This window comes from Myotis nattereri, assembly GCF_964212035.1.
Source record: "Myotis nattereri genome assembly, chromosome: 6".
NCBI classification, from domain to species: Eukaryota; Metazoa; Chordata; class Mammalia; order Chiroptera; family Vespertilionidae; genus Myotis; species Myotis nattereri.
This window is the reverse complement of record NC_138081.1, coordinates 6,176,170-6,190,760: the sequence shown is the minus strand read 5'-3', so window position 1 is coordinate 6,190,760 and position 14,591 is coordinate 6,176,170. Positions and strand designations below refer to the sequence as shown.

The 14,591-nt window shown below is 44.7% G+C and overlaps 2 protein-coding genes and 1 pseudogene across 3 annotated transcripts; 1 reads left to right on the top strand and 2 right to left on the bottom strand.

Annotated features, from left to right (window-relative positions):
• The first annotated feature begins 1,961 nt into the window (after nt 1–1,961).
• Nucleotides 1,962–3,225, top strand: LOC308521611 (glyceraldehyde-3-phosphate dehydrogenase-like). Its single transcript, XM_081094667.1, has one exon. The coding sequence runs from the start codon at nt 2,136–2,138 to the stop codon at nt 3,015–3,017; it is 882 nt and encodes a 293-aa protein (XP_080950793.1). The 5' UTR covers nt 1,962–2,135; the 3' UTR covers nt 3,018–3,225.
• Nucleotides 3,226–9,239: 6,014 nt separating this feature from the next.
• On the bottom strand, nt 9,240–10,905 carry LOC308521411 (protein FAM136A; the record flags this gene model as incomplete). The annotated part of the gene is made up of 1 exon (XM_081094432.1): nt 9,240–10,905. The coding sequence occupies one exon, from the start codon at nt 10,903–10,905 to the stop codon at nt 10,489–10,491; it is 417 nt and encodes a 138-aa protein (XP_080950558.1). The 3' UTR covers nt 9,240–10,488.
• A 2,741-nt stretch (nt 10,906–13,646) lies between these two features.
• On the bottom strand, nt 13,647–14,315 carry LOC308521531 (high mobility group protein B1-like; annotated as a pseudogene). The gene has a single exon. The product of its transcript is annotated as a high mobility group protein B1-like (transcript).
• Between the last annotated feature and the right edge of the window lie 276 nt (nt 14,316–14,591).

The window sequence follows — 14,591 nt, the reverse complement described above, 5'->3', positions numbered from 1 at the left end:
ATCTAAGAATTGCAATTCCTGATTCAGGCAGAAACCCAAACAGTATCCTAATTACAGGGTGAAAGCAAGCGGTTTTCGTGAGCGAAACGGACTAATTACATGAGATGAAAAAAAGTCCTGTTGGTGCTGACGAGCTGCGCTACTCTGGGCTACGCAGGATAGGTTACTGCTTCTCTTCAGATAGAAGGTCTAATCATCAGTCCCTGTGATCAGGATGTCCAATTTCCTGCTGGCTTTATGTTTGTACACAATAGTGATTGATTTTCTTAAAATAAAATTTTTTTAAAAAAACAGAAAAAAGGAAAAAAAAACAATAGTGATTTAGCCCAGTCCAAAGTTTCAGGGAACAAGACAAGCAATGCAGTTCCTCTAGAATGGTTGCTCTGGCTCCATTTAAAAACGGCTCCAAAAAAAAGAAAGAGAGAGGGGGTGGGGGGGCTCCATTTGTGTCATTTCACAAGAACAGAGTCACTAACTGTGAGTGGATCTAGAGATTCTAGATCCATCAGCTTTAAATACAAGCTCTATCTGTTCTCTCGGGCCACCTGTAACCACCTTGGTAACAAAAACCTGTGAATACCTTGCACCGTGGTTCTACTACATTTAGTCATCGGAGTTTCCGACCAATCCTGGCAGTAGTCAGAACAGGGCTTTAATACTGAACAGCAGAGGGCTTGGTACATAATCGGAGACCGACAGAACCAAAACTCAAGCCACCTACCCGCTAATCCAGTGCTTTAACCTGAATTCACACCTGCTTGTGGAGGGGAGCTGACTGTGAGGAGAGTGAGGAGTGAAGAAGGAAACTGGAGAAGCCCAACAGTTAATGGATGGGTAGGGAGGGAGAACTGAGAAAGGAAACCTGAAAAGGAATGTATAGCAAAAGGCATTTATCAAAGTTAAACACAACATACACACGTTAGGAGAAATATGGACCCTTACAGCGGTTCTCAACCTGTGGGTCGCGACCCCTTTGGCAGTCGAATGACCCTTTCACCAGGGTCGCCTAAGACCATCCTGCATATCAGATATTTACATTACGATTCATAACAGTAGCAACATTACAGTTATGAAGTAGCAATGAAAATAATTTTATGGTTGGGTCACAACATGAAGAACTGTATTTAAAGGGCCAGAAGGCTGAGAACCACTGCTTTAGTACATTAAAGGGGAAAAGTTTATTCATCTCTATTGATGTAGAAAAATACTCAACATATTCAACATCCATTGATATTAAAGAAAAACCCATAACCTTATAAAGGACATCTTCAAAAACTTTGTAGCACACATCACAATAATGCTGAAATGCGGAAAGCATTCCTCATTGTTGTTTTCTCTACAACCTGTCCAACACTTGTTACTACTTGTCTTGTGAAAGCATTCCTCTTAAAATGAAGAACAAGTTAAGGACGCCTGCTCTCAATAATCCTAATCAATACAATAATGGAAGTTTTAGCCAGTCCACTAAATGACAACAAAAATATATAAGAATTGGCCCAGCCGGTGTGGCTCAGTGGATGAACAGCGAAAAGAAAATTCAATAGAATTGATAAGTGAGTTTAGCAAGGTTATTTCTAAACTCACTTATCAAGATCAATATAAAAAAATCAGTAGCCCTAGCTGGTTTGGCTCAGTGAATAGAGTGTCGGCCTGCGAACTAAAGGGTCGCAGATTCAATTCTGGTCAAGGGCATGTACCTTGGTTGCGGGCACATCCCCAGTAGGGGTTGTGCAGGAGGCAGCTGATCGGTGTTTCTCTCTCATCGATGTTTCTAACTATCCCTCTCCCTTCCTCTCTGTAAAAATCAATAAAATATACATTTTTAAAAAATCAGTAGACAAAGCTATTGCATTTTTATCATCAGTGCCCATCAGTTTGAAAGCATAACTTTAAAAAAGATACCATTTGGTTACATGAATATATACATATATAAAAGAAGCTGGCTCTCTGCTCCCCTGTGCGTCAGACAGCCTCTCCTCCTCGCTGGGCCAGCAGCCACAACCCTGAGACACGATGGTGAAGGTCTGAGTGAACGGATTTGGCTGCATTGGGCGCCTGGTCACCAGGGCTGCTTTTAACTCTGGCAAAGTGGATATTGTCGCCATCAATGACCCCTTCATTGACCTCAGTGGTCAATGGTCTACATGTTCCAGTATGACTCTACCTACGGCAAGTTCAAGGGCACAGTCAAGGCTGAGAACGGGAAGCTGGTCATCAACGGGAAGTCCATCTCCATCTTCCAGGAGCGAGATCCCGCCAACATCAAATGGGGTGATGCTGGTGCCGAGTATGTTGTGGAGTCCACCGGTGTCTTCACTACCATGGAGAAGGCTGGGGCTCACTTGAAGGGCAGGGCCAAGAGGGTCATCATCTCTGCCCCTTCTGCGGACGCCCCCATGTTTGTGATGGGTGTGAACCATGACAAGTATGACAACTCCCTCAAGATTGTCAGCAATGCCTCCTGCACCACCAACTGCTTGGCCCCCCTGGCCAAGGTCATCCATGACAACTTTGGCATCGTGGAGGGACTCATGACCACAGTCCACGCCATCACCGCCACCCAGAAGACCGTGGATGGCCCCTCTGAGAAGCTGTGGCGTGATGGCCGAGGGGCTGCCCAGAACATCATCCCTGCTTCTACTGGCGCTGCCAAGGCTGTGGGCCAGGTCATCCCTGAGCTGAATGGGAAGCTCACTGGCATGGCCTTCCGTGTCCCCACCCCCAATGTGTCGGTGGTGGATCTGACTTGCCGTCTGGAAAAAGCTGCCAAATACGATGATATCAAGAAGGTAGTGAAGCAGGCGTCAGAGGGCCCCCTCAAGGGCATCCTGGGCTATACTGAGGACCAGGTGGTCTCCTGCGACTTTAACAGTGACACCCACTCCTCCACCTTTGATGCTGGGGCTGGCATTGCCCTCAATGACCACTTTGTCAAGCTTGTTTCCTGGTATGACAATGAATTCGGCTACCGCAACAGGGTGGTGGACCTTATGGTCCACATGGCCTCCAAGGAGTAAGAGTCCCCTGGACCACCAGCCCCAGCGAGAGGAAGAGAGGCCCTCCGCTGCTGGGGAGTCCCTGCCCCAGATCGAACCCCTGACACACTGAGAATCTCCTGACCACCGTTTCCATCCCAGACCCCCGGAGAAGGGGAGGGGCCCAGGGAGCCCTGCTCTGTCGTGCACCATCAATAAAGTTCACTGCACCCAGCCAAAAAAAAAAGAAGCTGTACACTTGATTTGTGTACTTTATGTTACACTGCAATAAAAGTTTTAATATACAATTTGCAATGGGAACAAAATATAAAATAGTAATAAATTTAACAATAGGCATGCAAGCCCTTTGTGGAGAAAAAGATAAAGCTTTACTGGAAGATATTAAAGAAAATCTAAGTGAACAGAAACAGCGACGATGTACTTGCAGGGACAGACTGACTTTGCAGAGATGTCGATTCTCTCTCAGGTCTCGGTGTGGGCTAAACAGGATGACAGAGCCCTTGATGCCTGGTCTTGCTAGAGCCTCTCCCATCTGCCCATCGCAGGAGTAGGCTGAGTTAGGTAGCCCTTTTCCTACAACCCAGAGATCACTCCTGCAAGCCGGGAGGATTTCTTACCTTGAAAGTTATATTCTTGAACCTTGCATCCCGCCTTCCCCTTCTTTTCTTCCTGGCTTCTCTGGCAGATGCCTTTTCTGCTGCTCGGCCCTGTGCAGGTTTCTCCACAGATGTCAAGGTGCACAGTGAAGTTACTGTGGTTGCTGAAGGATGTCAACCCGTCCTCCCTCCATCTCATTCCAACAGCGTCTCGTGTCCACTTTTGTGGAAGATGTGTCACTTAGGCTCTGGGCCTTGCAGGATTTCTGCCTCTGCGACCTTCTCCCACAAGGTCACTGCTTGGTCCTCAAGCCCCTTAATCTCAGAGTAGGAAAGTCCTATCTAGTTTGAGTCTCCTCTCCCCAGCTGGGGACACAGGATTCACAGAGGCTTGCACACTCGTGTTCCCAACCCAACTGATCCTTGATGAACATGACTGCCCACCTCCCAAGTCGCTCTTATGGCCCCATTCAGAAATTCCCACAAAAACACATTTACACAATTAAACCTTTCTTAGTTTGTAGGGCTATTTTTCAAAAAGTATTTTAGAGCAAATCCCAGAGATTCTGTAATTTCCCTGGAAAATACACACATATATATGACATACATACATATATATGATGGTGTTGTGGGTGGATATACATATATACCATTATTATATTATATATATTACTAGAGGCCCAGTGCACAAAAATTTGTGCACTCAGAGGGTCCCTCAGCCTGGCCGATGCCCTCTTGCAGTCTGGAACCCCTCGAAGGATGTCCACCTGCTGGCTTAGGCCCACTCCCTGGGGGATCAGGCCCAAGCTGGCAGTCAGACATCCCTCTGGCAGCCCAGGAGCCCTCGAGGGATGTCCACTTACCAGCAGGGAGCAGGCTTAAGCTGTAGTCGGACATCCTTAGTGCTGCTGAGGAGGCAGGAGAGGCTGTGCTGGCAGCCATCAGCCTGCCTTGTGGCTGAGCAGAGCTCCCCCTGTGGGAGTGCACTGACCACCAGGGGACAGCTCCTGCATTGAGCATCTGCCCCCTGGTGGCCAGTGTGTGTCATAGTGACCAGCCATTCCCAGTCGTTCTGCTGTTAGGGTCAATTTGCATATTACCCTTTTATTATATAGGATAGAGGCATGGTGCATGGGTGGGGCTGGCTGGTTTGCCTTGAAGGGCATCCCGGATCAGGATAAGAGTCCCGCTGGGGTTCCTGGTCAGCCTGGGTGAGGGGCTGAGAGCTGTTTTCAGGAAGGCCAGGCCCCCCGGTGACAGAAGCTCCCAGCCTCTCTTTTGTTTTCTTTTTTTATTCTGGGATTTATTTACCTTCTATAATTGAAACTTTGTAACCTTGAGTGGAGCTCAGAGCTGGCCGTGGCAGGCGGGAAGCTTGGCTTCCTCCATCACTGGGCAACCAAGCCTCCTGCTTGCTCCAGCTCCATAGCTGCCAGCCGCCATCTTGGTTGGGTTAATTTGCATATAGTTGCTCTGATTGGCTGGTGGGCGTGGCTTAAGGCATAGCAAAGGCATGGTCAATTTGCATGTTTGCATTTTATTAGTGTAGATATACCAGCAAAATGAACAAAAATTCCTCAATATCACCTGATAACCAGTCAGGGTTCAATTGTCCCAATAATTTTTGTGGGGGTGGTTTTACAATAAGGAATTGAACAAGACCCACAGATTATATTTGATTGGTTTGTCTTTTCCATCTGTCCACCATGGCACCCCGCACCACACCCACTTTTAAAATGCTACTTATTTGTTGAAGAAATAATGCATTGTCTTGTGCCACATTCTGAATTGGATTTATTGTAATTTTGATGTCATTTTTTTAAAGGCTCTTATCGCAAAGCTTTTATTTGTTTATTTTAATTAAAAAAAAAATTGTTGTTGTTAGTCCTCACCCGAGGCTATTTTTCTCATTGATTTTTTAAAAAATATATTTTATTGATTTTTTTAAAGAGAGAAAGGGAAAGGGATAGAGAGTTAGAAACATTGATGAGCCCTGACCGGTTTGGCTCAGTGGATAGAGTGTCACCCTGTGGACTGAAGGGTCCCAGGTTCCATTCCGGTCAAGAGCATGTACCTTGGTTGCGGACACATCCCCAGTGGAGGGTGTGCAGGAGGCAGCTGATCGGTGTTTCTCTCTCATTGATGTTTCTAACTTTCTATCCCTCTCCCTTCCTCTCTGTAAAAAATCAATAAAATTAAAAAAAAAAAAAGAAACAAGAAACATAGATGAGAGAGAAACATCGATCAGCTGCCTCCTGCACACCCCCTACTGGGGATATGCCTGCAACCAAGGTACATGCCCTTAACCGGAATTGAACCTCGGACCCTTCAGTCCGCATACCGACGGTCTATCCACTGATCCAAACCGGTTAGGGCCCATTGATTTTTAGAGAGAATGGTAGGGAGGGAGAGGGAGAGGGAAAGAGAGAGAGAGAGACAGAGAGAGAGAGAGAGAGAGAGAGAGAGAGAGAGAGAGAACTGACTTCCATTGGTTGCCTCCCACATGCACCCCGACCGGGGCGGGGGTCTAACCTGACACCCAGGTATGTGTCCTTGACTAGGAATTAAACCCATGACCCTTCGATGAACAAGCTAATGCTCTGACAATTGAGCGCCACTGGTCAGGGCATTAAAAAATTTTTTAAATTTATTTTTAGAAAGAGAAGAAGGGAGAGGGAGAGAAGGAAACATCAAGGGGATAGCAAAACATTGACTGGCTGCCTCTGGCACGTCCCATACTGGGGATCGAGCCCACAGCTCGGGCATGTGCCCTGCAGGGGAATCGAACCAGCAACCTTTTAGTGCTCAAGATGATGCCCAACCAACCGAGCCACATCAGCCAGGACTGAGGTATTATTTAATGTGCTCTCTTCCTGGGAGTTCAATTGCATCTCCTCAGGAGGTTCATGTCTGGTTGTTCCGTCCTTAGAGTTTTAAAAACAATGTTCATCATAATTGTTTTCCTTTTAAAGTGGTGCTTTCCACTGTGGACAATTTAAAGGGGGAAAATCCATTGTTTTGCTAGTAATGGACAACCACTCTTCATATCTTGGTGTATTGCCTCCCAGCCTTTTTTCCATACACATATCACAGAGTTGAATTCCAAAGATTAAACAAACAATCAAACAAAAAACCCTGGCAGGGTAGCTCAGTTGTTTCGAGTGTGGTCCTAATACGCCAAGGTTGCAGGTTCAATCCCTAGTGAGGGCACCTACAATAATCAACCAATAAGTGCATAAATAAGTGAACAACAAATCTCTCTCTCTCTCTCTCTCTCTCTCTCTCTCTCTCTCTCCAATAAAAAATTTAAAAACCCACAAAGAAACAAATAAAAAATGTGGAAGACACTTTAGATGAGCAAAATGTTGTATATCCACAAAATGGAATATCATTCAACTATAGAGAGGAGTGAAGTACTGGCACATGCTACAACATAGATGAGCCTTGACATTGTAATGCTAAATGAAAGAAGCCAGACACAAAAGGCCATATATCGTGTGACTGCATTTATATGAAATGTCTGGAATTTTTTTTTAAAGACTACATGTTATATGATTCAATTTATATGAAATATCCAGAATATGTAAGTCCATAGGGACAAAGTAAATCAGTGGTTGCCAGGGTCCAGGAAAGAGGAATGGTGATTGGCTAATGGGTATAGATTTCTATTTTGTGGTGATAAGAATGTTCTAAAATTAGATAGTGGTAATGATTGAACAACTCTGTGAATATACTAAAAACCACTGAATTGGCCCTGACCGGTTTGGCTCAGTGAATAGAGTGTAGGCCTGTGGACTCAAGGGTCTCGGGTTCGATTCTGGCCAAGGGCATGCACCCTGGTTGCGGGCACATCCCCAGTCGGGGGTATGCAAGAGGCAGCTGATCAATGTTTCTCTCTCATTGATGTTTCTAACTCTCTATCCCTCTCCCTTCCTCTTTGTAAAAACTCAATAAAATATATTTTTTTAAAAATAAAATAAATAAAAATAAAAACCACTGAGTTGTACATTTAAAAAGAGTGAAGTTTATTTCTCAAAATTGTTATAAACGCTTTAATAGGTCATTGAGTTTTCAAGTTCAATTCATTCAGCATTGCTTAAGTGCCATGCACCGTGCTAGACTTTCAGGCTACACTGACAAAGGAGACGAACATGATGTCTTTCCTCCCAGAGCTTCCAGTTTGAGAGTAAAGGGGAGATAGACAACAAAATATTGCCATATGCTGGAGTGAAGACAGATGCTGTCAGACCACCTTTCCCAGCAGTGAGGAGTGGGAGGAAGGTTTCCAGAGGAAGTCTGGTCTCAGCTGAGAGCAGCAAGTTGAGTAAGAATGAAGAGAAAGAGCCGCTTCCATCTTGACAGGAGTGGGGACATGTGGCTGCAGGACAGGAGCTGAGTCCCCAGGGATGGGTCTAGCTCTGTGAGTCTGAGAGGCCCCAGCCAGAGGTGGTTGGCTTCCCCCCAAGTTGTCCTCCCTTGGTTCAGAGTTCTATTTGATAACAGAACCAATTCAAAGGCAGATGCCAGTCCTGGGTGGGGGTACCCACTCGTGATTCATTCTGGAGAGGAAGGCCTCCAGCTCTCCCCAGAGTCACCGACACTGCATGACTCCCGGGTCCTGTCCTCAGGCTCTAGGGAAGAGGGTGCAGAGGCGCTTCGCAGGCCCTCACATGCCCACTGTGAGCAGGCACAGTGAGCAGGGAGGAGCCCTACTCCAGGCCACTTGCCCCAAATCCACAAGTGACAATTATGGGGGTGTCGCCAGGCATCAAGATTTGAGCAGCCCACAGTAGAAGACCGTGACTACCATTAGGCCTGAGGCGCACCATCAGCCTTTTATGCCCTAAGGAAAGACGTATTTGGGGTGAGAAAAGCTGAGTAGATTTGCACTGGAATGCGAAAGAAAAATATCCCTGCGCTTTCTGTCTGTCTTTGTGGCGGCCCAGATTGAATAAGGGACTACATCTGCAGGCTAGATATGTTAAGTGCTTTCATATTGGAAAAAGGTGCTAATGTAATTTTCCTTGTTTTTACAGAAAAAAAAAAAAGCAAAAAAAAAGCGCTGAGTAGAAAGTGAAGACCAAGATGGCATGATGACCACACAACTCAAAGTGTGCCAGGCATGGGGTAGTCTTCACATTTTGAACCATATGGATATATTACACAGTAAGATAAATAGGATTGAAAGGAAAGGAGGAGAATGAAATACGTTTTCCGGTCAAATTGGTGCTCTCATACATTATTACTGGGAGTATAAATTGATAATTCTTTCCTTAGAAGTTCAGGAAATTTGAAAGTACCAACATCTCTTAATAGAGCGTTCAAATTTAAGAATTTAGTTTAAGGGGAAAACCGGAAATGTGCACAAAAGTTTATAAAAGTACTGGAAACAATCAAAATTTCCACCAATGGATGGAAGATGGAAGGTGACAAAGCTATATTATATAATAAAGTTTAATTCACATATATTTATAATAACATATAACATATATATTAGGACAATACATATGCTGTTGGTGATTCAACCATGAGCCAAAACTTGCATGGCCCTGCCCTTAGGGAACTTACAGTCAAATTATGAGATGCACGTTAAACACACAGCCACACCATTCAGTGTGCAATTGTAAAGTGAGATGGATTCTTTTTTTTTTTTTTTTTTTTTTTAGAGGAAAATTAAACCTTATTTATTTTTTAAAACCAGACCATTAGGAAAATATATCACAGTCTTGAAACAGCAAACAGACAAGCTATTTTATCATTTCAAGTAATAAGTTGATAAAAAGACAGCAGCTCCTTATCAAAACAGTAAGGTGCCAGAGCTGGGGTAGGAACACTGTATGTTGCAAAGGGCCCGGCAAAAGTGGTATTTGGTAATGGGGGGCTGCCCCTCTTTTTTCTCCCTTGATCTTCCTATTGCCAAAAGATTGTCTCAGTAGGGCTCTGTTATTTGAGGGGGCTACCTAAGTGATACTGGATTCAGGTTTCATTCCTGAAAACCAGGTTTTTTCCCAAATCCAGTACTTCGTAACTCTTCATGAAGCAGCAACAGTTCCCCTCTCACTGTTTATTCCTGGATATTGGTATACAGCACAACCAAAACCCTCTTGCCCTTCAAGGTGGAGTACCACGGGAAGATGGTCCCGTCACTCTGCTGCAGACAGGCTTAGGACCCATCACGGCAGCCAGTGAGAAGGAAGGTCTGCTTCCATGTCCAGGGTGACATTGCCTCTCATGTTTCTGTAGGTTTCCGAGCTGAAAGGTGTAATGTGTGAGCATTTAAACGCATGTCCGCATCTGGGACAGAAACGATATCTATCCAAAGGAACCTTTTCAAGTTCTTATCCAAACTCCCTCCCTCAACTCCACATCTTAAATGAACTTTATGCCCTTGTACCTAAAACCAAACCAAACCAAAACAAATACTCAGAAACCGTTTTTCCGCTTCTCAATTAGTAACCTCATGGGTTTTGTTTCACAGCTTATGGACAAGGTTGTGGTAATGCTTCTGGTAAACAGGAGGTTGGCAACAAACAGCAACACCTCTCCTCCCCTCCCACCAGACCACTGGCAGGTTAGAGGACACTGCCAGCTTGTCGGCACCTCAGAGGGCTCTGGCTTGATTTGAGGGAAATGCCTGCTGCCAGGATGAGCATTTGCCACATAAAATTTAGGCCCTCAAAAACTCTCTGACCCAAACTTTAGCACCAGTTTTCCCCCCCATTTCACTTTCTAGGAATAAACATAAAAGAACCCTGTCCAGAGGCAAGTGACACATGCCTTAAACTTGCTGCCATCCTTAATTTCTTCATCCCTACACTGCTTAAAAGACCAACATTCGCACTCTTCATTTGAAACAGGTTCCTGCCCTCAGCCTCCATGGCCAATGGCAAAGACTGCTATTTCTGAATGGAGGAGAGAGACTCCTTCATCTTCTTGGTCATGGTGGGAATGAGGTTCATATGGTCATCCACGCACTTGGTCACACAGCTCTCCAGCTGCCGCTGCACCTGACGCTCTTTACTCCCTGCGTCTATGGAGTCTTTGGCTTTGTCGTTGCAATGCATGGTGCACCGGGCCAGGCGGTCCTGGAACTTCTCCAACTCGCTGGTAACCAGGGCCTGGGCTTGGGCCAGAGGTGCGTGGCAGCGCTCAATGCACTGGTGCACCTGCTGCATGGACGCCTGGCTGTCCTCACAACAGTCAGCGCTGCACCGGAACATGAGGCCCTGCATCTTCCGGATATTCTCCCTCTCCAGACTCTTCACCATGGTGTCCACCGCCTCCTGCACCCGAAGCTGCTGCACGTCCGCCATGGCGACCCCGCGCTCGAGATGGATTCTATGAAAGAAAGGCATTTGAGAACATGTGGAATATGATGCAGCCACTGAAAATAGTAATTTTGAAGACTCTATAGTAACAGATGTGGCATAAAAATTATTAGAAATTTAAGAAGACTGTAATTCATCCTTGGTTCAAATCAGTTACAAGTCATGGTGCTATCCAGGGGGAAATGTAGCAAGAGAACTTTGTAGAGAGGAGTTCTTTCAATGCAGGATAGACACAGGCACAGGTGCAGATGCTATGTATCATGATAGACTTCAGGGCACATTGGACCAACATTTGGCCAAGGAGAAGTGTATTTTATTTTTTATTGATTTCAGAAAGGAAAGGAGAGGGAGAGAGAGATAAAATGATGAGAGAGAATCACTGATCGCCTCACACTGGGGATTGAGCCCGAAACCCAGGCATGTGCTCTTGACCGGAATTGAACCCAGCACCCTTTAGTCTGAAGGCTGATGCTCTATCCACTGAGCCAAACCAGCTAGGGCAGAAGTGGGTTTTTTGAGATTGGTTTATGCATGCTCTGTCTCTAGTAAAGGTAATTGTCATTTCATTTTAAAAAGTGTGATAAAGCCTGGCCAGTGAGCTCAGTGGTTGAATGTCATCCTATGAACCAGGAGGTCACAGTTCCATTCCTGGTCAGGGCACATGCCTGGTTTGCAGGCTCAATCCCCAGTAGGGAGAGTGCAGGAGGCAGCCGATCAATGATTCTCTCTTCATCACTGATGTTTCTCTTCCTCTCTCCCTCTTTCTTCCTGTCTCTGAAATCAATAAAAACATATTTTAATTTTTTTTTAAGTGGGATAAAGTCAGGTAGGCTCTGTAATAAGCTACTTCTATCTCCAGAAATTATAGCCTAAAGTTATAGGAAGTTACATTTATACACTGACCTTATACAATAACCCACTATTTAGGAACTCTCTGATCTTGTTAAAATTTATCATACTGTGTATTATCTTGCTAAGTCAGATTCCAAATCTAGAGTTTCCCAAAAACACAAACAATAATAATAATAATCTATAATAATAAAAAGGTAATATGATAATTAGACTGGATGTCATTCCGGACGTCCTCCTTCTGGACAAAGCTGGGGCTGGAGGGAAGCCAGCCCAGGTCCTGGGTGCTGGCAGCCGGGGGAAGGAAGGCCTATTCTTGCACGAATTTCATGCATCAGGCCTCTAGTAATAATAATAATAAACAATTAAATTTAAAAATAAACAAACCTAGAGTTTCCCTTCTTGTGGTTATAGTTTTTAGAGAGGTATCGTAACACATTTGCTTTAAAAAACACATTACTACAGGCTTCTGGGCAAGATAGTGGAGTAGGTAAACCTGGTGCTCTCATCCTCCCACAACCACATCAAACTTACCCCCAAACTGCGGGGTAACCATCATTCAGAATCGCCTGAAATCTATCCTATAACTAAGGTTATAAAAAAAGGAGCCACCTTGAGACTGTTAGGAGGGGTGAAGACTCACAGAGGGCTGGCCCCATACCCACGTGTGGTGATTAAAAACCAGGAGGGATATTTTAGCTGCGGGGTTACCCCCTGAGGAGCGAGGAGTCCCAGCCCCACACCAGGCCCTCCAGCCTAGGGTTCTAGTGCCAGGAAGGGAAGTCCACATAACTTCTGGCTGGAAATACCAGCAGAGTTGTGGCTGAGTGAGCCAGAGGACTGCTGGAGTCCAGGCATTCCTCTTTCTTTCTTTTTTATTCCTTTAATTAATTTATTTTTTTAATTTTTCAACTAGTTTACTTTCAGTATTATTTTGTATTGGTTTCAGGTGTACCATTTTCGACAGCATGGATGGACTTAGAGGATATGATGCTAAGTAAAATAAGTCAGTCAGGGAAAGACAAGTGCCATATGATTTCACTTCTATGTGGAATCTAAAGGACAAAATAAATGAACAAACTAAATTGAAACAAGACTCATAGACACAGAGACCAGACTGGTGATTGGCAGAGGAGAGGAGGTTTGGAGGACTGGGTGAAAGAGGTGAAGGGATTAAGAAGTATAAATTGATAGTTACAGAATAGAACTGGGAATATCAAGTACAGTATAGGGAATATAGTCAATGATATTGTGATAACCAGACATTCCTCTTAAAGGGCCCACACACAAACTTACTCAGATTCACTCGTTCTGAGCTCCAGTGCTGGGGCAGGAGCTCCAAAGATGCCAGGGATAAGGGAAAGAACTGAATTGTCTGGCCTCGGGATGAGGGACTGAAGGGCCAGCTTTCCCCATACACACTCCAACCAGGGATTGAACCCACAATCTTTTTTTTTTTTAAATTGTATTTACTTACTTAGAAGCATTCAGAATGTCAACAAAACATCTGCAACTTTTTTTTTTTTGCAATTACAGAGTGGTATTCAGTTAACAGAACAACAATTATTTCGTATAAGCTGCATCAGAGACAACTGAAGATGGAACACTACCATCCCCATATATAAGTAATTTGTGCTGTGCACCAACAAGAACCTGCTTTAAATTTCCATGCCAATTTACAACCCCCATACTGTACCAGGCAAGGTTAGTGGCTATTGAAAATACCACCAGGACAGGGCTATCTAAAGACACGTTCGGTAGTGTGTTAACTATACAAAAAAAGACACTGTACAGTTTAAAAACAAATCTTACACAGCCTTACATTTCAATTTTTTTTCTTTAAAAGGAGTGAGTTGTGTACAGGGAGGTTAAATGCTTTATAGACAAGGAAAAAAAAAAACTCTGCTAGAACCAACGTATTCATCATCATCATCTTCTTCTTCATCATCTTCTTCTTCGTCTTCCTCCTCCTCATCATCATCATCTTCCTCATCTTCTTCCTCTTCCTTCTTTTTTCAGCCTTGCCAGCTCCCTTTTTGGCAGCATCAGGCTTTCCTTTAGCTCGATCTGCAGCAATGTCATTTTCACATTTCTCCTTCAGCTTAGCAGCCTTCTTTTCATGAGGCTGCTTGTCATCTGCAGCAGTATTGTTCCACATCTCCCCCAGCTTTTTTGCAACATCACCAATGGATAGGCCAGGATGCTCTCCTTTGATTTTGGGGCGATACTCAGAACAAAACAAGAAAAAGGCTGAAGGAGGCCTCGGGTGCATTGGGATCCTTGAATTTCTTTTTTGTTTCCCCTTTAGAAGGAATATAAGTTTTCATTTCTCTCATAACGAGCCTTGTCCGCCTTTGCCATGTCTTCAAATTTTCCTTTCTCCTTAGCAGACGTGGTCTTCCACCTCTCTGAGCAGTTCTTAGAAAACTCTGAGAAGTTGACTGAAGCATCTGGGTGCTTCTTCTTGTGTTCCTCCCGGCAATTTGCACAAAGAAGGCATACGATGACATTTTGCCTCTCGGCTTGTTAGGATCTCCTTTGCCCATGTTTAATTACTTTCCCTCAGCGAGCACACAGTCACCCAGTGCCCGGCCGGCTCGCACTTGCCCCGGCCCTGTCTCTATGGAGCTCAATGTACTGCAATGATTGTCGAACCCACAATCTTTTGGTGTATGGGATGATGCTCCAACCAACTGAGCAACCTGGTCAGGGGAAAGAGAGAATCTTAAAAGCAGCAAGAGTAAAGCAGTTAATTACCTACAGGGGAGCTCCCATAAGACTGTCAGCTGATTTTTCAAAAGAAATTTTGCAGGCCAGAAGGG